This window comes from Rhea pennata, chromosome 1 (assembly GCF_028389875.1).
Source record: "Rhea pennata isolate bPtePen1 chromosome 1, bPtePen1.pri, whole genome shotgun sequence".
NCBI lineage: Eukaryota > Metazoa > Chordata > Aves > Rheiformes > Rheidae > Rhea > Rhea pennata.
Window position 1 is genome coordinate 140191858 of NC_084663.1, and position 25853 is coordinate 140217710.

The following is a 25853-nucleotide window of genomic DNA, read 5'->3' on the forward strand; positions in this document are numbered from 1 at the left end:
AAGGAATATTGTCAGAGACTGATAATAAAAAAAAAAAATAGTAATCTGTGTTTGATTCAGTATTGACAGTGACAAAATCTAATGAGATACGATATTATCTAATGAGAGAATATGAATACACATGATTGAAATTATATTTAGATCTTTTAGCAGAGGAATAAATCATGGATATGTTTCTTTAGGGAAGCTTGGAGTAAAGATGGGATAGATAGCTCAAAGAATTCAGAACCAATAGCTAAGATGAGCTTCCATGCCTACTAGCTTCATGTCCTTGATAAGCTGGAAATTATTTTAGAATTATAATAAATGCATTGTAATAAATTCAAAAAGCATATAAATAACTAAAAAATCAACTTCCAAATTCATTCTTGAGGTCATAGTTTTTTGTCTTCAGCCAATCTCTTGATGTGCAAGTGGTTGATAAAGCTGAGATTTGAGTTGCTGTAGTCCTGACCTAGATAGAATTGCACTTCTAATTCTGACTCTGCTGTGATTTGAGCAGATCATAAACATTTATACTGTGGTGTGATGCCAAGTTACCTTTAGGTTTTTCTGAACATGCTTCAGCATATTTTTGTGCTGGATCACAACTTGAGCAATCCAACGCCTCTGTCATTCTTGTCACTTTGTCTGTATTTATTGTGACTGGCTTTTATACAGTGTAAACAGCACCAGTGGAGCTGCCTGTGCTTTTTACATAGAGGGAGGATTGCTATAAAAATGACTGTGAGATGATATGTGATGGGGAATTAGTATCACTCATTCCCAGTGAAATGCAGTGAGTGGACGGACAGTACGTCATGCTGATGATGTCCTTGTAAAAGAAATGTCAAAGAATGAGAGCTGCAAAGATGAGAATATTTTGAAAGGCACAAGAGAATATTTACTGCAAGTAGCAGGGATTAAGAAGTCTTCTCCTTTCCTTCCCACTGTTAGAACAGGCCACTGCCACATGCATCTTTCTGTGTTTTCTGCATACATTTCTAGTGGGTGCTGGGGCCAGATTCATTTACTTAAATGTATGTATTTGTTACCATCCAAGATGCTGCAGGGCATCCAGCCTCCAGCTGCTTTTCAGTAAGGTGTGGGTCTCACACAGTTCCTTTCTGGACTATCAGCTATGTGTAGTTTCTTGGACATATTAGGATGTCTAAGATATCATCAGGTGCCCATGCTCAGGCATTTGAATTGAGCCTCTAACTCCTCTTATTTATAAAACATAAATGTCATAAAATATTTTTCTCTGAATGTTAGGTTTAGTTTTTCTTTGTATTGCAGATTAGTTTGAAAATATGATTGCTTGTTATATTTAGCACTGTTTAATCAGTCATGGTGTGGATTATGTCATGGTATCAAGGTGGAAAACAGCTATCCCAGCTCTCACTTCCTCAGCACTTTTTTTAATTACCCCATTTCAATAGAAATAAGAAGTCTTGAAGTTGTATTGGTATTTAGTAGTTACTGCTATAAGAAGGATGTATAGATTTTACTTAATTTTCAGCCAAAAGGAATATAGATCCTTATCTGTTATACATATATGCGTGAAGCATGGCTTTTTCAGTACTGAGCTTAGATGGTGACTGGAAATTATGGTCTGTGTGTATATGTATGTATGTCTGATCTCCCCTCCCTCCCTTTGCCTGATTTCTGTTTTTATTGATGTGCTATAGTAGACATACCTACTTGAGCAAGTGTCCATAACTATGAATAATTTTTCCAAACTATATAGCTTTAGGCACAGTAAGGGCTACACACTCTTAGTAATGGAGTAGTAGGGCTTGGCAAATCCTTTATCATCAAATCCTGAGAACGATAATCTCTTTATTTCTCAAGAATTAAATACCCAAAATTTTGCAGCAGGTCATGGAATTTGGGATGATGATGCTTTTCACTGCAACTAAGTTGGTGTCCTTGAGTCTAAATGTTACAACTTAAGGCAGAGTGGAAGAAGTGATCTCTTTGAAACAAAAGTCTTTGTTTTTGTAAAGAGTTTCTCTTTTTTTTAGCACATAATTAATGAGTAGAAGGAAGGAAGGAAGGGATTTTGAGATCTTGTTTTGTTAAGCATTTACCTCATTTTAACCTGACTTTTTTATGCATTTTTTTTTCTATTTGCTCAGCACTCTGAGATCTAAGTTCTGACATAATACGAATGTGGTAATAAAATTGATTATTTGAATAGATTTAAGTTAGAATTGTTCATGAATGCCGTTTAATTTGTAAACGGTAACATTGCATAGCAGATTATTTTTATGTTAGCAGTTTGGAAATTGCTAACATAAAAGAAGAAAAAGAAAAGGCAGTACACAAGTCTAGTATGTGATATTTAAAATGCAGGAAGCTATTTAATTGAGTGATTTTAGCAACATAGTTGAATCATTCACTTTTGAAAAGACTAACATATGATTATTTTAGAACTCGTTCTACAATTATGCTTTTTGATTCCTTGTTTGGTTTTATTTCTGTGTAGTTGGGTATTCATTACTGAATAGGATGAGGATTAATTTTCAACTTCAATTTTTCAACTAGGAAAGAGGCTTGTGTCCTTCACCTGGTAAATGTGAGATCTAAAAGAAAAATCAATGCATCAGAAACAACAAAGGCGAGAACTGTGAAATTTTAAGCAGTGTACTGTCAGCTCACCTTCTCAGCTTGCTGAGAGTACCACCTGGCAGTGTCAAGTGAACAGGCCTTTTTTTTTTCTTTCTTTTTTTTCTTTTACCTTCTTTTTGGCAGCTTGGCATTTTTCAAAGCCAAATCTCTTGCGTTTCTGCTGATTCAGAACAATGTTGTGATATATTTCCTGTGCTTTACAGGTCGCCAGGATTACTCTTAACTTTTTTTCTTAAGTGTATCTGTTTGAGAGGCATCTGCAAGCAGTAGTACAGCTTCTATTGTTTTTTTCTTTCATTTTTAAGCTGCGAGATTGTTGTGACCCATTTGCTGGCCTGTTAAACAGTGCAGACAAGTAAGTTGGATCTTTAGCGGATCCTTTGGCTCAACTTCCCTTGTAGTTACTGAAGCGGGACACGGACAGGCGCATTCTGGCAGGCAGCAGTGTGTGTCTTCTGTACCGTTGTGTGTTCACATGGTGCTAGGTGAGATGATGGGAAACAGCCCATATGTTTCGCATTTGATTTCAAATCGGAACCATCTGCTGATCTGAGGATAGGCAGATTACTGTGGTTAAGCAGCGACCGCTTGTCAGAGTATAGGGAGGATCTTCAAGTGTAATCGTGGGCTCTACTATTCTTTCTTCAGTCTTTTGTCTTCATAGTATCTGTGTTGAAGCTTACAGTTTAAACTCTCTGCTGCATAGTTCTTGCCAATTCAGAAAATGAGACAGTATGCTCATGAATAATTTCAATTTTTATTTTCCCTCTAATAAAATAATTTTTCCAAGACAGAGGAATGTGCTGTAAGTCCATAATCTCTCTGAACAGATCCCATTAAAAATGACAACCTTTTTTCCTCATTTTTGCCCTTTGTTGCTAAAGTGATGATATTGCTTTTACCTTTAAAGATACAGAAGGCAAAGAAATGCCTCCTTTAGGATTGTTAGCAACAGTAGTTAGCCTTTTAAAGGAGATCGTACTTAAAAGAGCACGCTACTGTTCAGGATCTCTGCTAAAATGACGCCACACTATAACAGGTCAAAGACGAAGAGACTTCTCCCCTGCACCCCCTTTTGGTATCAAACCAAAAATTACTAACCTCCTTATTTAAAGATTTGTGTGGTAGGAAGGTAGGGAGTATTGTTAGCCTATATATTTAAAAAAAAAATTAAATTAGTTTAATAAACAAAGCCACTTTTCTCATAGAAATTGAGAGTTTCACTGGCAAAATTCAGGCTGGAGTTTACTCTTGCCTGGACTCCCCCTAGAACTACAAGTGGGTACATTCTGCTTGAATAATCACATGTAAATGCAGAGGTGCCAGCAGCACTGTAATAATGACTGTATTGGCTTTTGAAGGCACTGTGAAGCTTCTGTTCAAAGATGTTCTTAAATATTTAACATCTATTTTTTTGCAGTTTACATGGAATATATAATGACATCTCCAGAGTACCAGATTTCCTTCCCTGCTTTGCTTTCTCAGTCAATGAATAAATAGAGTATTTTAATTAAGACGTTGCTTGCTTACCTGTATGGTAAACTGGCAATGCAAAACAGATAAGAGAATACATCCAGATAGTTCTTTGTTGTGACCCTCAGTAGCCTGCTCTTAACAAAGAAATGACAGCTCAAAAAACGAGGCAACTCTGAGGTAATCTGAGGAAGTTTTGCTTCCCCTCTGCAAATATGGCGAAGCAGTTTTGTCTACTTTGATATAACCTTTGGCTCCTAGCAGATAATCTTTTGGCCATTTATATGGTCTGTTTTGTAAGACTGACTGTTCAGCTGACTGCACATTACTGATCTTTCTTTATTATTATTTTTTTGGCAGATACTGAACGTCTTTATACGGTAGTGTTCCAAGAAATCTGCGGGCGTTTTGGGAAGAGTTATACCTGGGATGTGAAATCCTTAGTCATGGGTAAAAAAGCCCTAGAAGGGGCACAGATTATTCGAGATGTTCTAGATCTTCCAATAACCAAAGAAGAATTATTACATGAAAGTAAAATGAAGCAGGAGAGAATATTCCATACTGCTGAACTGATGCCAGGTATGTTTTCGTCAGTATCTGTAAACTGCTTATGGAATTACCTAAATGCTGATCAGGATAGAAGTTTTTAAACTACCGTTCACATGCATTTCTCTTACAGATTCAGTTTCATCATTCTTGGTTTAGCAAATTTTACTGAAATCTATCTGTTATTTACCTGTTAAAGAGACGCTGGGATATAGAAAGCTTTTCTTATACACTTGGAGAACAGCTGCTTTTTAATGCATCCTTTTAAGAAAAAAGGAACAAATACTGGATAAGTATGCATGAATTCTCTCAATTTTGTAGTCCAGACATTCTTTAAAATGGTTGTTGGCAGCTGTGGAACTTAGCAAGTTAATTTTGTCTGACTGTGTGTGTAGTCTGACTTTGTTAAGCACAAGCACACCTGTACATGTACAGGCAAATGTATATGGGCATGTGTTTTTTCAGGTGAGACTGATCTCACTTAAATTGAACACTGAAAGCTAGATGTTTGTTAACAGAGAGGGAGGGTTGTTCAGGTTATCCTTAAGCAGGTGAGCTTAATTACCCACTGAAAATGTTTGTTCTAGCAATCTCTACAATGCATTAATGATAATGTTTTAATTTTTTTAGATGGGTGTTTGTATCTAGTTTCATAATGCATTAAGAGGATGAGAGCTAAAAATATACGTTAGGAACAAATAAGAAGAAACAAAATGAAAGGGTATAATTTGTGTAGGAAGCTTAACTTGAAAATCTTGTGTAGCCAACTTATATCTAGATCCGTTTCTTCTTTTATAAGCTAGATTTTTCAAAGTTGCATCATTGCTAGTGGCAAGTCTACATAAAGCTGTAAGCCTAGTTAAACTCTGTAGGAAAACAAGAAAGATGAGGGGAATTGGTTTTCATTTTTCATTTCAGACTTCTGGGACTAACTTTGCAGGTATTTCTTCTGTAAGACAAACAAAACAACTTAGTCTGGACTTAGCAAATGCCAGATGGACAGACTGGGGAAGCATTATGAGGCACAGAGAAGAGTCATTGTAATGGAATAGCACAGGTAGTAGCTGCCATTATGCAGATATCCTGTGTCTGTTGAAAGCTGGATGAGCTGGCTCGAACAGAAATTAGAGAGGTGATAGAACAGGATAACCAAATAAAATAGTTTTTCACTTTTGCTGCCTTCAAAAAGTGAATTCCAGGCTTGCTAAAGCAAAAGCAAGCAAAAGTTTTGCAGGGACAAGCATATAAGCACATTTATCATAGCCAGAATTGTTCTACTGATTATCTTTTCAATTTAAATATGTACAATAATTTTCTTTGTGCTATATTCTAATGCAGAGTTTACTTGATTTTAAACACTTTATGCTTATTGGCCATTATGGGGAGCAAAGGCAGCCTTTGTCACTGAAGTAATGGGATCTGTCCTTTACTTGATAGCAAAATACAAGATACAATTTGATTTGTCATGTATTTTGAGAAAACCAGCTCGATATCAGCTAGCAATCTGAAATGGCGCTAGTTATTTATTGTTTAGTTTCTTTAATGATTGACCTAAGCTTAAATCTGATAACTAGATTTTTTTTTAAAATTTGGCAACTTTCCCCTGCCTCTCGTATCTTCTGCAGGTGTTAATTAATGTAATCTTTGTAGATTTATTCTACAGCCTCTTGTTTTTTAATTAAGAATGGACTTCATGCAGGTGTTGTGCAAGACATGGGGCTGCAAAGGATGTCAAAAAGTGGTGACGTTTGCGGCTTAGAATGTTCTCCGACTAGACTGATGTTTCAGATTTGTTATGGGTAAATACAGCAAAGTGAAAGTTAATTGCATTTATTAATGACATAAGATGATTCTCACATGCTGAGCCTCACTGACTGTCTTTTGGCAGATAATAGGCAGGTGAGGTTCTACATTCAAGCAATTTTTACAGTTTTCCAAAAAATAAGATTCAGAATTGGATTGGTGTAGAGAAATGCTGAATGACAGCCAATGAAGTTTAAAATGCTGCTGAAGCAGAGCAGCACTTGTTTCTTTGCAAGGAGGACAGAGTGAACTGTTACACGTTCATGCCAGTTACAGCAACGATAACTGCATTAATTTGCAAGTCAAGTAATTGACTGTTAGGTCAGTGCTGGTTAAGGATGGGATGGAAGATGAACGTACGATTGCCAAAGCAATTCTTCATCTGAGAGTCTGTATTGGAGCCCTATCATCTAACATACAACAGTCTTTTGAGATGTTAGGGTTTGAAGACACAAGTTTGAAGGTTTCAGTATGGCTGAAGTGACTGGCACTACATTTCAGTACCTCAAGCTGTGGTCAAAATACAGATTTCATCTATGAAGAGTATATATCTATTTCTCATTTGGAATTTCCAGCAAGGACTTGAGAGTTTTCCAGTTTTGTTTCTGAATGAATCGTAGGGTAGACTAGATTTCATACAGTATAGTAAGGAGTTCCCTAAGACAATGCTGACAAAGTGACAGGGCTGCCACTTGTGCTGCTTATCTAAACATTGCTCTCAGAGTACAGACTTTGTCATCTGCAAGGATAATGTAGCAGGCTTTCTCTTTCTCCAAACATTGTTACGTTGCAGTGAAGTGGATTGTCAGTGAATGAGGACTGTAGAGGAAGAAAAAATAAGGTGGAACATAACTGCATATATACACATGTATAGGTGTGCTTGTGCTTAACATAAATCCAGAATGTACACACATCCAGAAAAAAAATTTGCTGGATTAAAAAGCTGTCAACAACTCCTATAATCATGCCTGGGTTATGAAATTGATGCCATTCTTTCATAGCAATGTTTGTTTTTTTTCACTCACATCACCACAAAGCACAGATGCTTAAGGATCATGTCATCCAGAGTCTGTACACCTTCGAGAAGTTTTCACTCCTGGGAGGTCTTTGGGATAGCTGAAATAGCATTATTGTAGCCCCTATTCAGCCAGTGTGGAATGTGATGTGCAAGTATTCAAGCTCAAGTACTACTAATGTTTTTTTTGCAGACAGAAGGAGGTAATATTATAGCTTAATTTTAGTACCAACTGAAAGCAATAAAAATTAAAAAAAAAGAGGAAAAAGAAACAGTTGAAATTCTAGTGGAAACTTGCTATAAAGCATTATATCTTGTTTTCTTGATCTGTTCCTGTCAAACACCAGTCTAGTTTGCACTCTGAACTGCTGTTTCCTTCATTCGTGTTTGTTCCCCTAACAGTTAAACAGACTTCCTACCATGGTATCTTTTCTATTCCTTGCTATTGTTGTTTTAGTGGAAGGAAACTCTAGTGAATCCATTCTAGGCTTTGTGAGTCTATAACCTCTAGAGATCAGTCTTGGAATGTTCCAGTCTACATTTGGCTGACTTTAATCATTTGGCCTCTGTAATAGATAAAAGATAGCAACCCAGAAATGCTTTTACCAGAAAATCAGCATTGCAGAGGTTCTGAATTATACTTCTATTTTTGCCATGGTCAGATATGTCAGGATGTCCAGACAAAGGTGGAATTTTGATTTAATAATCAAGGAGGCTCTGTGCCACCAGAAAGGTCTTTGATACTCTAGATTTAGAGCAAGAAACTGAGAAAAACAGATTCTTTGCTTGTAGCCAGTTATCTTCCAAGTTGGGGAGTAAGATATTAGTTTCCTCCTCCACTTTTGTAGCTCGGTGAAAGGACAACATCTTTAACATCTTTAAACAATATCTCAGAACAAAAAAGAAACAGGTGGATATGAGAGTTACGTTTCTAAGGTCTCATAAGACTCATAGCAATTACACCAACTGGTAGATGGCCCCATCTCTGGTACTCTATCACCATCACAGCAGCAATGCTGACTTTATTTGAGGATTGAGAGCATTTGCAGATAATGAATAGCTCTGTGCTGCTGGGCTTGCAGCTATGTAGCATGCCAGACTACATCAAAAATATTTTTTAAATTGGTTTGTGACTTAGGTGAAGAGCCAGTTTCTTCTTATGTTATGAGATGTTGTTTTTCTTTGCTGGATACTTTTCTGTGTTCAAAGACTGACAAGGTTTTTATTGTAGAATTGCTTTTATGGTCATAAAGGATTGTAATGGAATCAGCTAGAAATCCAGTCAACTTGACAGAGCTCCGAATGCTAATGTTAGATTTTCTTTGATCAAAGAGAGTGATGAAATCTTAAAGAGCTTTAAGTTTGGTCTGACATCAGATTCAATGTAGGGACGATAAATGATTTTGAAAGAGAAGAGCAATCTCTTCATAGAGAGGTTATATTTATCCCTACAATTTCCATTTGTTCACATCTGGACATAAATCATACAAGATATGCATAATACATGTACACAGTTAATTTAAACAGTACACGGAGTATTTTGGTGTCCTTTAGTCTTTTTCTCAGCAGTAAGTCTTTTCTTTCAAATACACACAGAAGACTCAGGCTGCTTGTTCTGAGTGACATGTTATAGTAAAATGAAGTGGACTTGAACACAGGTCTCTGAAGAGCCATGGTTTTGGTACCCTAGAGGTCAGATGTCTTCTGCTTACTCTCATGCTATTAGCATACATAGAAGGGTAACTGTATGGATGGAGAGAACTGGTGAATGAGGAGCAACGCTGTGATAGATGTGTATGAAGTTCCTAGAGGGAATGCTGAAAGTCTTCGAAAGGGTGTGAGGAGTGTTTGGGTTCATAATTTGCTGGCAAGCCCTATGAAGAAACCATACAGTGGTCAACATAATTCTTCCAATAAAAATTCAGGTGCACAAGGCAGAAGTCTGTTGATTGAGACAGTGTTCTATAGAAAAGTCTGTAGCTGTGCTGTTTCCTTTGCAGTATGTGCTGCATCTCAGCTACAAGGCTTTGCAAGCATAGTTGTATTAGCACAGGCTACACTGTGTAAACAAACTCCAGAAGCAGAGCATGGAAAAGAGAAGTAAAACAGATGCACATGCCAGTGAGGGAAAAGGGAAACAGGGTAAAAGAGATAGTAAATTAACTAGTCAAGCATGACACAAAAAGGAAAAAGAAAATGAAGGTTTTTGAAGGAGAGTAAGTAGTTTGGGTTTGAAAAAGAAAAGAAAAAAAAAAGGAAGAAAACCCAAGTATATGTAGATACAACAGTGTATACAATATACACAGGAAAATATTTGATTGCTAATGAGACAAAGAATTTTTCCTTCATTTAAAAAGAACTGTATGAGATGTTTTTCTGTTTCAGTATTTCATCCCCCAAAATTTCAATTGTTCTTTATTCAGTTTGAAAGTTCTTTATTACAGTTTGAAAGTAAAAAGAAGCACATTTCTTATCAAAATATTTGGGGAAAAGATAGTTCCTTTGGCTTATGATTACAGTTCACTGTAAAATGGATGTGACTGATACCCAAATGGCTGAAGGAGAGTGGCTTGAATAGCTTATTGAAGTAAGGAGGTTAACTGGAGACAGGTATATACTGTGATTATGAAATACGAACAGAAAATAAGAATAGCCAAGGAAGCTAACTGAATAAATGAATAATCAACAGTTGCTTTGGGGGAAAGAAAAAAAGTCATAAATAATTAACTTCTAAAATATTTTGTACTCCTCAAAACTATGTCAAAGGATAACCAGCAGTTGTAAATAGCAGTTATGTTACTATCTGTATCATAATGTGGAACAGATGAAAGAGAAGATTTGAAAGAAGTAGTAATCTTCATTTCTCCAATATTTTTATTCAGTTTAGTTGGTTTAACTTCTGGGCTTAAAGCTCTGCTTCTGACCAGCAAAATACCCCTTGGCCTTTTGGGCTTTTTAGGAGTTCACATGTATTTGCCTTATGAAAGGAAATAAGAGGAAGACAAAAAGTACTCATTTTAAGTAAATCCGAAGCTTTTTTCATTTTTCACACATGTAACCTCTAGCTTTTTCTGATACTTTGGCTTTGATTTTTATCTGAATCTAAAAATAAAGTGGCAGAATCTATGAAAACTTCCTAGTATGTAACCTGATTTCATTGACTACTTGATGAATACATGTAATTAGTGCAAAGAATACACTGTATTTATAGTTTTTTCTGCCTCCCCCTCCCCAGTATTTACTATCCTGAGCTAAAGGAATCCTATGTTATATCATTTCTTTGTTAGAAATCTGTCTAACGTTATTTTTTTTTTTTTCAGTAGTGACCAAAATCATTTGGAGGAACGTAAGATACTATATATGATGGTTCTAGATTCCAGCTGGCCAAAACAATTCTTAAATTACATAGCAGATCTTAGCTGAATCAATTGGAAACCATAAAGGAATGCTTGGCCCAGAACTGAAACTACTGTGGGTTGTTTCGGTTTTGTTTGAGGGTAGGAAAGAGGACGAGACATCCACTAAGTGTCCTTCTATTCTAGCAAAACATTTTAGCTTTGAAATAACAAATTTAACCCCTCCCCTCAAAAAAAAGAACAAAAACAAAAAACCACACACACATATGTGCACATTCACACACTCCTCTCTACTGGTCACTAATTTTCTGTTTCTCTTCTTGAGTTTGCATATTGCTTAAAATGCTTTCAATTAGTATTTAGATGTAAGGTGAAATGTGTATTGCACCCAAGCAAGGAATAAAGAGATAAATGAGAGGTATAGTATGCTGTGATATTCATGAGATGATTTGCCATTCAAAATGCCTCTATTTGTTAAATTGAGGCCTTCCAATCCAGAAAAGAGCTTCTATAATGTGATTTTGAAGAACTTGAATAAACTTGAATAAAGATTAGCTTTTTAGTTGTGTTATGATGCTAACTTCTTGTGGTTCTGTTTTTCTGCTTTTGTACTTATTGTTGTCCCACAGCTTATGCTTTTGCTTAGGACAAGGCATTGGGGAATTCTAATTATTTATTAATTTTTTTTCCCCCCTGCATGGTTTAGGCTAATATTTTTAGGAACAAAACAGACCTTTAGAAAAGACTATGGGATACATGATATTGTGGCTGCACTCCAAGCTGGCAGTATGCAAACGAGCTATTTTCCTTAAATAATAACACTTCAGAATTTTGTCCATGCTAATAAGTCCATCCAAAAGTGAATTTTTAGGTTAAGACACTGGCCAAGTTAGTGTGTGATTGTCTGCCCTGCCTGTATAGGTGCCTATTCAGTGCCTATTCAAATGAATAGACTGCAAGCAGAGTGTGAAAAGCAGAAATTATTCAATAAATCAGTGAACAGAGAAAACGGAAACAATGATTTCAAAGTGACATAAAGATCCACTTCCTCATCTCATATGTTTGCCCAATTTATAATGAAGATCACTTTCTTTTCTATCTTGAAAAACTTTGTTACAGTCTCCTATGATGTGTTCATAGAAGCCTCACTTAGAGAAAAATCAAATCAGTCTTTACAAGACAAAAGTTTGGCTGGTGACTAGTATTAGAAAAAAGTAGAACAATTTTGATACTCTTTGTGTATTTCCTCAAGACGTAGATCTTAATCTGAAATTCCAGAAGTAATAAAAGTTAAAAATGCTGTATTCTGTTCAGTGATGGACAAACACAGGAAAAAGGAAGATAAGAAAATTGGAAAGTAAAACAAATAAAGTATAGCAAAAATACACACATTGTTCTGCATTCTGAAGTATGAAGTCTAAAAAGGAAAATCAAAATTCACATAATTTTCTATCAAAGTGAATAAGCTTTCAAGAGTTCTGAGTGTTTTATTAAATTTGACTTCATAATGAGTAATGCTATTTGATTATAAAATGTGATAACTTAAAATCCTATGGAAAACACTCATAATAGCACATAAATAATTAGAAAGGGACTATCCCTATACAACTGTTTTAGCCTAGCATTCTTTTGGTTTCCTGAACTTTTGCTGTATGTGTTTGTATTGACAAAGAAAAGGAAAAAGTCAGAGTTAGCACAAGGATATATTGCTGGGCAGCACAAATCTTACCCTTAGTTGGTCAGTTGATTCAGTTTATTACAGTCACCTTGGTTTCAGCTGAATCCAAAGAGAATGAAGACAACATTGGTAGAATAATGTAGGAAAACTGCTTCACCCCCCCCCCCTTTTAATTTATGTTTTTTTCTGAAACTTTCAGAATAAAAGTGCTGATCTCTTCCTTGAAAATGCCTCTGTGGTCTTGGGAGAAATAACTTTTCTGTTGGTTTAATCATTTTTTTTTCTATTCCAAGTTGTTAATTTCATTGGCATTTGTGATTAATTGTGTTTTAAAGATGCTGATGTTTAAAATTAATCCTTTTTTCATCTTGCTTAACTAAATTCGTCTTACAGTTTAATTTTTCCCCTTAATTTTCTTTCTATTAGCCAGTTGTGTGTAACTATTACATGTAGAGTGCGCTAACCTTCTGTCCCTTAAGTTTAAAAACTTAACATTGAAAGAGATGGAGGAAATAAACTTTTTTTTTTCTCTCTCTTAATTAGGGAAGAATGCATTTGGAAATGAAATGTGGCAATGTTGGTTATTTTCTCCTAATTTTCCTGTGTTTTTTTTTTTTTTTTTTTAATGATTGCCTGAAGAAATGATGATGTATTGCTATTGTATGTGTACCGTGTGAGGAATGTATCTTCATGCTGGAAGAAAAGAGAATCTTACTCCTTTTATTTTTCTTTTCTTTTTTGTTTTTAATTGATGACTGCTTGATGGCAAAAAGAACAAAAAAATCTGCATGTGGGCTAGCTTTCAGTAGGAGAAATGGAGGGTGGTCTAAACAAGCCTACCAGCTATATCACTCTGTGAGGGGTGGGCTTGAATCCTATACACAGTAAGTACAAATAAGGTGGAAGTTAATGAGTTCACAGAAATTTTCACTGCATATCTTCATGGCTATGGAGTTTTCAGTTGACTGTTTTTATTGTAATCAAAGTCTTCATTTGACTGAAGTTTACGTAGCCGTGGCAGATATAACAATGACAGGCAGTTCAGTAGAAGCTTCTCCTAGGTCTCCTTTAAAACACTTCCCCACTACCCCTACTACTGACTTTTTCTCCCCAAAAGTACAAGGAAGATACCAAGAAAGTTGCTGTCTTCCTAACAAAAGACTGTATACAGAATTAGTAAAACACTTGTGTTAGTAATTGGATAGAGTGGCAAAGTATAGAGTTAGTGTGGTGGTAATTCATTCAAACAGAAATGGATTTTGTTCTATAGCTTTTACAAAGAAATAACGAAAAAAAACTTGAATGAAAACATTGTTCAGCTGCTACTGTCTTGAGCATCTTAAGCCATGCTATTCTTTCATGTGCAGTTTCATTTTTTCCCCACACAGCTGATTTACCCACTGTATATTTACTTTTTCTACCCTACCTTGCTGTGTTTTCACATATGCAAATAATTATTTTAAAAATTAAACATTTTTATTAAAGGAGATTTTCTGAAAAATGTAAATCTGCTCTCTGGAGGTATTAGGAACAGCTGTATTCTAGCTCTCTTATAGCTAGGGAAGCCGAACAGAGAATGCAAACACACAGAAGTATTCACACACTGAAATCATGACATGTGTCAGGGGAATATAAGAGAGAACCATGAAGAAATAACCTTTCCACAACAGTGCTTTTCCATAGCTGGCTACCTGCAATAAAAACTTACAGTAAACATAGCCTGTGACAAATGAACTGAAGCTCTGATACAGTGAGACTGAAGAAAATAAGCTACTTGAAGAGAGCACAGTTTTGGGGAAAACTAACCGTGTCATAGCAAAGACATAGGAGACAGGGAAAGTCGTCTTACCTGTGTAATCTTTAGACTTTTTTTTTTTATTTATTTTTTTTGTGTATCTGCCCACGCATGACATGCTACTTGTGCTAAATGGTTCAGATTATTTACATTAAATTCCTTTGAAGGAATGCATTTTATTTGAAAGAATGCATTTTTCAGAGAGACTTGGACAGGCTGGAGAGTTGGGCAGAGAGAAAACCTCATGAGGTTCAACAAGGGCAAATACAGGGTCCTGCACCTAGGGGAAAATAACCCCATGTACTAGTACAAAGTGGGGGCTGACCTGCTGGAAAGCAGCTCTGCAGAGAAGGACCTGGGAGTGCTCGTGGACAACAAGTTGAGCATGAGCCAGCAATGTGCTCCTGTGTCCAGGAAGGCCAGTGGTATCCTGGGGTGCATTAGGCAGAGTGTTACCAGCAGGTTGAGGGAGGTGATCCTGCCCCTGGACTCAGCCCTGGGGAGACCTCATCTTGAGTACTGTGTCCAGTTCTGGGCTCCCCAGTACAAGAGAGACATGGAGCTACTGGAGAGAGTCCAGCGTAGGACTACGAGGATGATCAGAGGGCTGGAGCATCTGCCCTCTGAGGAACGGCTGCGAGAGCTGGGCCTCTTCAGCCTGGGGAAGAGAAGACTGAGTGGGGGATCTGATCAGTGTGTACAAGTACCTGAAGGGAGGGTGTCAAGAGGATGGGGATGGGGTTGGACTCTTCAATTGTCCCATGCAAAAGGACAAGAGGCAACAGCCAGAAACTGAACTACAGGGAGTTCTGCTTGAATGTGAGGAAGAACTTCTGTACTGTGAGAGTGACGGAGCACTGGGCCAAGTTGCCCAGAGAGGTTGTGGAGTCTCCTTCTCTGGAGATCTTCAAGGCCCGTGTGGATGCAGCCCTGTCTAACATGCTCTAGGTGACCCTACTTGAGCAGGAAGGTTGGACTGGATGATCTCTAGAGGTCCCTTCCAACCTCAACCATTCTGTGATTCTATATGATTATTAAAAAAGACATGTAGACCACTACTTTATGTTAACAGCTCTTCATTTGCATCAGTTTAATAAGGCCTTACTTCAAATGTTTTCAGAATCAAAAAAATCTGTATCTAGAATAAAAGGTTAACCTGTATTTTGAATCACATTTCAGTGATAGAAGAGGTTAGCATTTTTGGGGATGAAAATGGACTTGCTTATTAGTACAAACATTTAAGAGGACATAAGATAGCTTTTAAATGGTTGATGCATTAATGTTAAAGGAGAAGGTTTGTATGTTTCGTTGCTGTCCAGCTGGAAATCTAACAAGACAGGAGTGCATGTATTTACATTTTAAAGACTCTGTTCAAAAATAATGGAAATTCAGCTTTCAACTGAGGTTTTAGAGAGTAGAGCAGAAATCTGTGCAGAGGTACATCTACAGATTGCTCATGTTTCCAGGTGGATGGGTTAGTTATATGTATAGTTAGATACACCTGTTTACTACTCTACACATTATTAGCAGTAATAATTCCAGTTCCAGTTGGGCATGTGACTCCACTTGGAAAAAAAACATATTGCAGATGAGGTTGATATTTATAGAGACTGTCAAAACAGGTGAGACAGCTCTGAATGCTGTGTTAAGATGCAATAAACAAAATATGTCAGACTTTTTGTATTATAAGTCATCATAGGAATTTGTCTATTGGGAAATAATGATGATGCACAAAGAAATAAAAAAAATCCCTGAATTCAGCATGTGGGATGAGAACAAGTTTCCAGAGCCAAAACTTCAGTTTTGTATGTTTGCACCTGAAGTCACAGCAAAACAACTGTTATTCTAACAGTGTCAATTTTGAGATGACAACACAAGCGATAGCAAAAATGTGCAAGGCATGTTTTCTCCTTCTCATATATTTTATTAATTGTAGTAAGAAACAATGTCTGAAAGGTTGCCTTTGCCTAGTTGACTATTGACTGAAGCTAGATATAAACATGTTCTATAAATTCTTTTCTTTGGAAAATTTCTCACTTTTTGATCGCATCCTTTATAAATGATTACCCTTAAATCTGTATCTTCAGCCTGCCCATGTTTTAAACATTTCCTAGTTGGTCATTATGAAATTACTAATTCAGATTAATTCTTGAAAGAAAACAAAATATCAAAGAGATATGTAACTGCTAAAGAAGAAAAACTGGTCAGCAGAGTATATACCATTTCTGGCAATTTGGCAAGTGGCTCCTGTTGCCTGTATATGAAGTGTTTCTTTCGCCAACCACACTTTCTCTCCTGGCAGGAACTTGTTCATATTGACAGCATGTTACTATTCTCTTCCTCTACCCATTGTGCTTTTTTTCCTTCTTTTTAATGTTCTCTCTCCTGCCATACCCACTATTCAGGTTAACCTTGGAGGTGGGAAGTTTATCTGAAAATTTCACAGAGAGTCAGATGTTTCTCCGTTGTTTTTGTGAGCACTCTTTTCTTTTGTCTCTTCTGCCTTCCTCAGGCATTTCCTGCTAAAAATGTCATAATTCTTACGTTCTGTGCTAGAGTCCTCTTAAGTTCTTTTTGGCCATCACTGCTTGTGGAGGATTAAAATAATTTTCAGAAAGGATTATTTTAATAAAAGGAGGAAAAAAAGAAACTGTAATAAAAATACTGCAAAGGCTGGAGTAGGAGAGAAGCTGGAATCAAATTAAAAGTAGTTTTGTATGGACTAGAAAGCGATTGATTCCCTACTGGCCAGCAGCATACAAAGCACTTCTTTGCAGCTCTAGGAGTGCCTAAAGCAGTGGGCCTTGCAATTATCAGTGTTATATATATCTTAAAGCCATATTAAATATGTTTGCTTGCTTGACTGTTTCCAAGTTTTAGTTAATATTTTTTTTCACTTGTAAACTAAAATATAAGGGGGTTGATTGTATTTCTCATATACAGAAGAGAAGAACAAATGGCTAGAAATGTTTTATAGCATTCCCAGGAGATTAGCTAACAGAGCCTTCCTATTGCCAGCTTCATATGAAGTTGTCCATTACAAGTTAAAAAAACAAAAATCTCATTAGAATGCATCTTTTATGACAGTCAGACATTTCCCTCCAAGCATGTTTCAGAATAAACATTGAACTGTATTTTTGTGCTCTATGTATATACAAGTATGTTACTAAAATATCTGTATTGTTCAGTCACGTATTCCATAATTACCTGCTTGATAAAACTTGTCCTTGTATGACCGTTTTATTTGTTGTGGCTTATAATAACTTGATCTTTACATTTGTGTTCTGGGATGTTCTTTCCTGGTACAACCTGTAACTGATGCAAGTAACTTGTCTTTCTTCCACTTTGCCTTTTCGTTCTCTGGGGCAGAAAGCAGAAATGATTAGATTGGAGCAAGAAGTCTGATTTGCCCAGGACTGTTGTTTGGAATCAGTGGAGCAAAAAAACTGGGTCATGTGGAAAATACAAATCAGAGAAATTAGGGTGTCAAAGAATTAGGTGGACTTTTCTTTTTCTTTTCTTTTTTTTTTTTTTTTTTTAAGGAACAGGAGACCGGACATAGGTATTCCAGATATGAGGACTAAGATTACTTTAATATTACCATGCGTGGGAAGTAGAATAAGAATTCAAGCGGTTGGAAGATAAGAACAAAGAATTGAACACATTGTGGACAAACTGGGATAGTAACTTGAATGAAGAGTGTACAACCTTGCATTATATCTTTACTACATGATGCGATAGTGTCTCGACACACACTTGTGCTGCTTCAGTTACTAAAAGCTAAAATCACTGTCATTTTTTATGAAAAGCAAGGTTCTTCAAGGAACTCCATGCTACTGCAGTTAGACAGCTTTGATCAGTTTTCTAACATGCTTTAAAAAGTAGCTTAAGTGTTCAGCATAGACAATTTTAGGAGTAGTAGCCAAACTCTTCAAAACCCAGAGAAGGAGTAGAGGCACTGAGAATTTCTGCAAGATACTTAAATCTGTGATAAGCAACTAAAATGACAAGGCACTGGGAATGAAGCAGTAGAGTAGGAGTGGCTGTGTGAGGGCACAAGAGTTGGTACAGGAGAGCAAAGAACAGGGAGTCACACTACATGGCCAGAAAGAATGAGACTAGAGCTAGAACAGCAGAGCTGGAACTGCGATAAGAATTTGGTTAAAGATTTTGGTTCAGAAGGCATCACTCTTACAGGGAACAGAGAAAAGAATTTGTGTAGGTTACACACTACTTTTTGGGACTTTCTGTCTCTAAGAATCTGTTTCTTTTGCTGCCAGCATATATCTGTGAAACTTCCTAGCAGTTTGTGTCTTCTCATACTTGAGTATTAGTTGAAATGGAAGAAATCATCTAGCTGCTATTATCAGCTTTGATACACTAGCTATAGTGATACATTAGCTATAGTTGCTTCATTTTACATGACATATTTAAAAATTCTGGAACTACTGGTGGCCTTGCGAGAGTCCATAGGATGTCATGCAATGGATTTTGTTTCTTCTAATTTATGTTTCTAGAAAACTGCATGCCCAAAGGAAATAAATACAAAAATAGGGTCATGATATAATTTTAATTGTCCCCTTGTGTATATTCTGGAATAACATCTTAATTTTCTAATGTGCTGTTCTGAGATGGTGATCACTCTGATATTTGAGTGTTTTTCAGAAATGGAATAACTTTTTCTTTCAATTCATCTCTGGAGTATTTGAGTATTACACCTATTGTACAGCAGGCAGTGAGATTCAGGAGATTAAAGCTATGTGCTTTTTCATTATGTATGTCCAATTTGGGTCTTGATTTTTTTCAGTTGCTGTGGTGTTTAGTACAGTATAAGTGTTCTACTTACTGCATTTTGGAAAACTGAATTTAATAACCTAGAAAATAAGGTATACGTGATTACTTCAAAATATTATTTTAAAACCTGTTACTACTAGTGGAAGCAATATAATCACAACAGCACAGGTCTCTGGCAAAGCTTACTTAGTCTGTTCCTTTCCTTTCTCGTGGAATCTACATACACCTTAAATCATCACATGGGGATTCTGTGGGAGAAGTCATGCCACCGTGAGTATGTGAATGCAAGGTAAAGAAAAGGAACAAGACAAGATGGAACAAGAAATTTAACTCTAGCATCTTTTTAAAACTTGTGACTTAAACTTATAAAATAGTGTTGTTGTCTGTGTCTAATTTTGTATGTTATTATGGAATGTATTACACTGAGAGGAAGAGAGAAGAAATTCTGCCCCCTTTGAGCCTTTTAACAAAATTTGCTGTATTTACTCATGCAGTACTAAGTTTTTGATACCTTAAAGCCATTTCTGTCAATCATTTCAAGTTGACCTTTTTTGTTTTGTGAAATCAGCCTGTTAAAGAAAGAATCATCTTCGCTGTTGTCTATTTACTTGAGAAGCATTGAAAAGAAGCAAAATGTATGCAGTGTTAGTTGGTTGTTGCCCACTGAGAGCAGTTCCTGAACAAGTTTGGAAAACAGACTAAAGTTGATGAGAGGGTTATTAACCTGCACTAATATCTTGTGTCCAGCACAGTCTGTGTTCATGCTAGAAGACAGAGCTGAAACGATTTTACAGATATAGAAGAGGGGGGTCTCCTGTGAATTGGTGAGGAGCAGATATACACTCTCCATTGGCCCCTGGTAGCTGTTTGGTCTGAGAGAAGTATCCTATATTCAGAGTGCTGCAGTGAAAAAGTATCTAATCCTTTGCATAGGGAACTCAAACTCGGACAGGATAATGAAATGTATTTCCTTCTTACACAGGGTACTGTGTTTCCATGCTTCCCTGCATTAACCTTTCATAGAAGATTGGATCAGGTTGAAGGTTTCTAACCATTAGGTTTGAGATATTCATTACTCTGAGTTCATAGCATCAGTAGATAAAGCTCTGATGTTAATGACTGTGATTGACAGCTCCCCTTCTCTTCTCAGTGTTACTTACTGTGGTAATTTTACAAGAGAGAAACTGAGCTGTTTTAGGGACTGCTTTAAGCCAGTTTGATACCAGCAACAGAGATTAAAGCCCATACCTGTCCATGAGAAGAGCATATTTCTTTGATCTTGATTTTTTTTCTAGCAGAAGCATAGCTTCATCTATGTGTTTATAAAAGGAAACATTCCCCTCTATTTGTTTCTCTCACTTATGGAGAGTTTCAAAGGATAATATGTATGATATTAGAGACATTGCTTAATGAGCTTTTGGTGAGTAGACAGAAGTGATGAACTCATTTTGTCGTATTTTGAGATAAGCATTATTTGATTCTAGGATAAGTATGTACCTTGAGGAACATTTTTGGTGTGTGTACATGTGTAATGGGAGCATTTCAGCTATAGCAAGAATTTTCTTCCACACTGTTTGAAATGTGTTACTATGTTCAGTAAGATGGTATTGTTAAGATACTACTAAATGTATGTAAATGGAGATAAATAGTGATATATATGTATATGTATGTGTGTGTGTATATATGTATATAGATAAGTGCATATATATGTGTGTGTGTGTGTGTATATATATATATAAAATATTTCTGTTTTACAGGGGTTGATAAGCTAATCCGTCATTTACACAAACACAGGATACCCATTGCTGTTGCCACTAGCTCAGCTGAAGTGACATTTCAGATGAAAACAACCAGACACAAAGACTTCTTTGGTCTTTTTCATCATATTGTGTTGGGAGATGACCCTGAGGTGAAGCATGGCAAGCCACAGCCTGATGCATTTCTAGTTTGTGCAAAGAGATTTGACCCTCCTGCACCTCCAGAGAAGGTAAGGAGGGAACAAATTAGCTGCAAAGTTACCAATGCACTGTCCAGGTTACATTTTTTTTTTTTTTTTTTTTTTTTTTTTTACATGATAAGTATTTAGATTTAGAGGTGAGGTCAATATTTAAAAAATCATTTATCTATTTTCAAAAATGTTTATATTGTTGAAGCAAGAGATCATTGGAAAGTATCATTTTCCTTCACTATGCATGATGTTTGTAATGCAGATTGCGCTTACTTACTACCTAACGTTCTCCAGGAATAGGAAAGTTTAATAATTTCCATTCCATGCATAAATCTGAACTTGCCTACTCAAAGTTTAGAAAAAAATATTTAAGCATAGATCAGTTTACTTTTCATTCATTTGTGGCTGATTTACCTCTTAAGTGTCTAAACATTAAAGCTACCATTTTTATAAAGAGCGCATATGTTTTTTTCTAAACAATCTTTTTCCTCCTGCATTCTAAATCTCTGAGATAATAATTCTTGTTTTCTGATTTAAAACCTATTAGTTTGAGAAATCTTACTTTTGCAAGTAGGCTTTGTATGATATATTCTAAGAGGAATCCAAGTAACAAAGCTGTAAATTTCAGTTTGGAGTCCACTAATTGTGAAATTTGATTATGTTCATTCTCAATTTAGAGCAAATATTGGGAAAAGAATTTTTTGGGGAAGTGAGGGGGAGTAGAAAACAGAGAGCAAGTTTTGTTAAGCTATTTAGTTGTTTTTGCTCCACCTAGAAACCGGAGTTTAATGTTGCTGTCTTATATAATTATTGTTTTGCATAACTATATGTCCAAAGAATATAAAACCAGGATATGCAGTGTTGTATGATGTGGTTTTGGTGGAAAAAGGATGACCAAAGTCTTTAATGCATACTTCTCATTTTAATAGATGCATGTCTGTAAGACGTTTTTTAATTCAGAAAAGAGAGCAGAAGGCATTGCTAATTGATATGAAACTGGGTCATACCTGTTATCATATCTAACAGAGAGTAAGGAGACGGAATGTCAGTTGTATTGGTGACAAATTAAATGTTATTATTTGATGTGAGGGACCTAATAGCAATATCTAGAGGACAGCTTTCCCAAAGATTGTAGTTTATTTGACTCTGTTTCAGAAAAGTCAGAAGGTGATCATTATTTAAAAGGATTAGAATAATTAAAAAAAAAGAAACCTGACACTGTGTTGTAAATATTTTTATTTATTCAGCTGTAGGTAGCTATAACTGTGTTTACAATGAAAATATTTGAATGCAGTAATATCTGCATTACATTCAGTGATTTTAAGCTTGAAAGGTGTGTTAGATAAACAAAAATTCTGTTTTCACAGTACTTTTCTTCTGTTCTTCTTCAAGGAAAGATTAAAAAAAAAAAAGAATTAAAGCCATGGCTAAATGTTCAAACCCATGCTGCTTCATTGCATGAGGTAGAGTTACCTCAACCAAGATTCCTCTCAGTTAGTTCAAATAGTTCAACTGAGTTGTCTTTTAGATTTTTTTTTAGATGTTCATATCAGATCTTTCTTTTTCTTTCTTTTTCTTTTTCTTTTTTCTTTTTTCTTTTTTTTTTTTCTTTTTCTTTTTCTTTTTTTTTGTTTTTTAAGATTTTAAGATAGTCGCATCTACAGAAGTCACAAATGTCAGAGCATGGGGATTTAAAACAAGGACAAAATTCCAAGACCAACAGAATCAAAACAATGTAAAACATTCCTGACTAAACTGCAATTTAGTGATGGTATGCACAGTGTTTAGTCCCAAGTGGTAAACTAACAGAGCTACAGAACAGATTTGGAGTTCATGATAAAATTAGTATCATGTAAGGCTGCAGCAGTATATCAGGATTTACAGGCAATGTCTGCACAAGCAGATAATTGGGCTCAACAGGATCGGATTATTATGTCAAAGTATTTGGTATTCAGGCTCATGTATCTATGAAGGATGTGATTTGGATGTTTTCGTTTCCATTAAGTCTAGTCTGATGCCTGGACTGAACACAAGTGGCAGAAAGCTATATGAGGTTCTTTGGACCTGTGTGTCCCTTTTAGGGTTGGAGATTGATTGATGTGCACCTGGAGAGGACTTCCAGTTTTACTTCCTGCAAAAGCAGTCAAGTGCACAACAGGGCCGCGCTGTGAAACGAACCATTATGTACTGACTGAGGACTGTCAGGAGGTTTGCTTCAAAACTTCACTACTGCTCCAAACCAAAATACTATGTAGCTATAAAAGGCCAAATCCAGAACTTGGCAGCAGTGGCATATCAGCTTCCAACCCTTGCTGTAGAGGCATACTTCTACAGGGAGACACTTCTAAAATCATATAAAAATGGATTTGATGTCTACTATAATCATTGGCAGATGTCATAATTATCCACTGGGGAATTTCTTAAATGTTGACCTTTCTATTTACAGTATGTGGTAAACTAAGAATTTAGTAAGCATAAAGGTGAAACTCATCATAGTGCAGAAATATAAAACAAGGTACACCCTGTAAATTCAGCATAGATCTTACTGTCTTACAATCTATGAAGTTTCGTATGAACGTATGCACCATCATTTGAGTAATTCAATCAGTCAAGCAATCAAAATGTGATCAGCAGTTTAAGTACTAGCAATTTGGTCTTAAATAATGTTAAAGATTTTGGAGGGAAGTATGTGCCAAACTCTGCTGTCATATACACAAATGCAACTCTTGTCAAAACCAGCTGGAGAAACAATTTGTACTTGAATATTGTAGAGATTTCCTGCCATAATGTTCAAAACATTGTGTTCTTTTTATGTATTTTATTCAGATAATTGAGAAAAAAAATATAAAAGGGTATTACTTTTTGCATATACTTTGTTATTTTCCTACCTTTATATAATCATAATTTGGAAAGTAAGTTGTTTTGTGTATTTCTAGTTACTTAGCATTTTACTGCATTTCAAATTTTTACAAAGGGAATTCCCTACTGTGAAATAGATCCTTTAAAATGTGTTACAAAGGCAGAATCAGAATTTAATTGATGACGGGTCTGTGAAATTTGATAAACTCAGCTGTATGTTTAACAAATCTGATCTGTAGAAAAATAAGGGAACAAAAGTGCTTTTACCACATGGTATTTCTCCATTGGATTCTGAATTAAAGGGCTTAAATGATTTTAAAACGTATTTGGGGGATTTATAAATATTATTTTAGAATATTAATCTTTGTTTTTAATGAGCATGTTTTAAGAGTACATAAGATTTCTCTGTGTCAGTTTGTGTATATACATGTATATAGTGTGTGCATATGAACTGTAACTTTTCAATGCAGTCTTGAGGCGATTTTGTTTCAAAGTGGCAAAACATTATGTTGCTACATGCATTTCAAATACAGTTTTATCCTAGATGATTTCAGCCATTTACATGCAAATATTTAAATACATATTTCCCATATACTCATATCGGTATGTATACAGATGAATTAATTATTTACCTGTGTGAAGATCTGGGGGGTAAAGGCCTATTGTTCTAGTGTTTTAGGATTTTTTACCTATAACTTTTCTATAAAATGAAGTACCTGAGTAGTGTGGACTTTAAAAACAAACAAATGTCATTTATATCCATTGTTTAAAAGAAAATAACGTTGCAGTGATACGAATGTTCATAATTCTCTTATGAAGAATCAGTCTATTATAACTATTATGATCTATGTAGCCTCTACTATTAAATAAGATAATCTATTATAACCATTTAAAAATTTCAAGTGATTTTAAATTACTGCTGTAATTTAAAACTCTTTCTTTGCAATTTCTTCCATTTCTAGTTAATTAATGGATCCCATAGTTATGAATAATCTCTATATCAAGTCTAGCGAGAGTTCATTAAAAATTTTAATAAATAAACTGAATAAATGACATTAGGATTTATGAGTCTCAGTGGACTTTTTGTGTCATTAAAAAAGGGAATTTCAAAGATAAGTTTTTGGAGACATTTTGCTACAAGAGATGTTGCAAAAGAGTAATAGAAATTTAGGACATTGTTACCAGGGAGTAATACTAGTTTTTATCCTAAAACGTAAAGATAAGGTGAAGGAGGCTGATTTGGCACTTAATGTGAACATCATTATTGTGAGCTGGTGTAAAACTGGTTGTCAAAACCTGATTTTTATTTCTAATTCTTCCCATGCATTTTTTTGTTTTTTTTCCTTCTCTCCTCTCCTCCCCCCCCACAACTTTACCAGTTTTAGTATATGTGTCATATGTACTTATTACAGTGTTCAGATAAGCAATTATTTTTAGAGATGTTTCTGTTATTCCTTGTGTATACCTGGAAGTTGAATTTGTTAGGAGCACTTTAAGTAAGGTATAGAAATTACAAAGGTGTGGAGCACGTTTTTTAAGTGGTGCATTGAGCTGTGAACTGGAATGCCTGATGTTGAAATCATGTGTTTCAGTCATCCTAAGTCTGTCTCTTTCCATTTTGTAAATAACTTGATTTCCAGTCTTCTCTGAATGTTTACAGTCCACAAATTAGACTTTTTATTATAGAAATAATAAAAACACTAAATGGAAAAATACATAGACATTTTTCAGCTTACAGTTCAGAGCTGTATCGATAGCAGTATTTTCAACCTTGGCTGTAGGCTGTTCTTTAAATAGGCATGCATTACTGATTTTTCCCTAGCTGAAAAACTCTTCTAAACAGATGCTCGTAGTATAAACAATTTTGATGTACCTGTGCTGTGCTATTTTATCTCCTTGAACTCATCCTTTTAACCAGTTGTTTTAGAATATCATTGGATATTCACCTTTCCAGTGATGTAGCCTCGATCATA

General features: G+C 35.6%; 1 protein-coding gene across 1 annotated transcript in view; it reads left to right on the top strand.

Moving 5' to 3' along the window:
- PUDP (pseudouridine 5'-phosphatase) overlaps positions 1-25853 on the top strand; it is a 75859-nt gene that overhangs the window by 22785 nt on the left and 27221 nt on the right. The window contains exons 2-3 of the mRNA XM_062601408.1: positions 4447-4665; positions 20831-21060. Of these exons, the coding sequence (XP_062457392.1) occupies positions 4447-4665; positions 20831-21060 (449 nt within the window). The remainder of the gene's footprint in view (positions 1-4446; positions 4666-20830; positions 21061-25853) is intronic.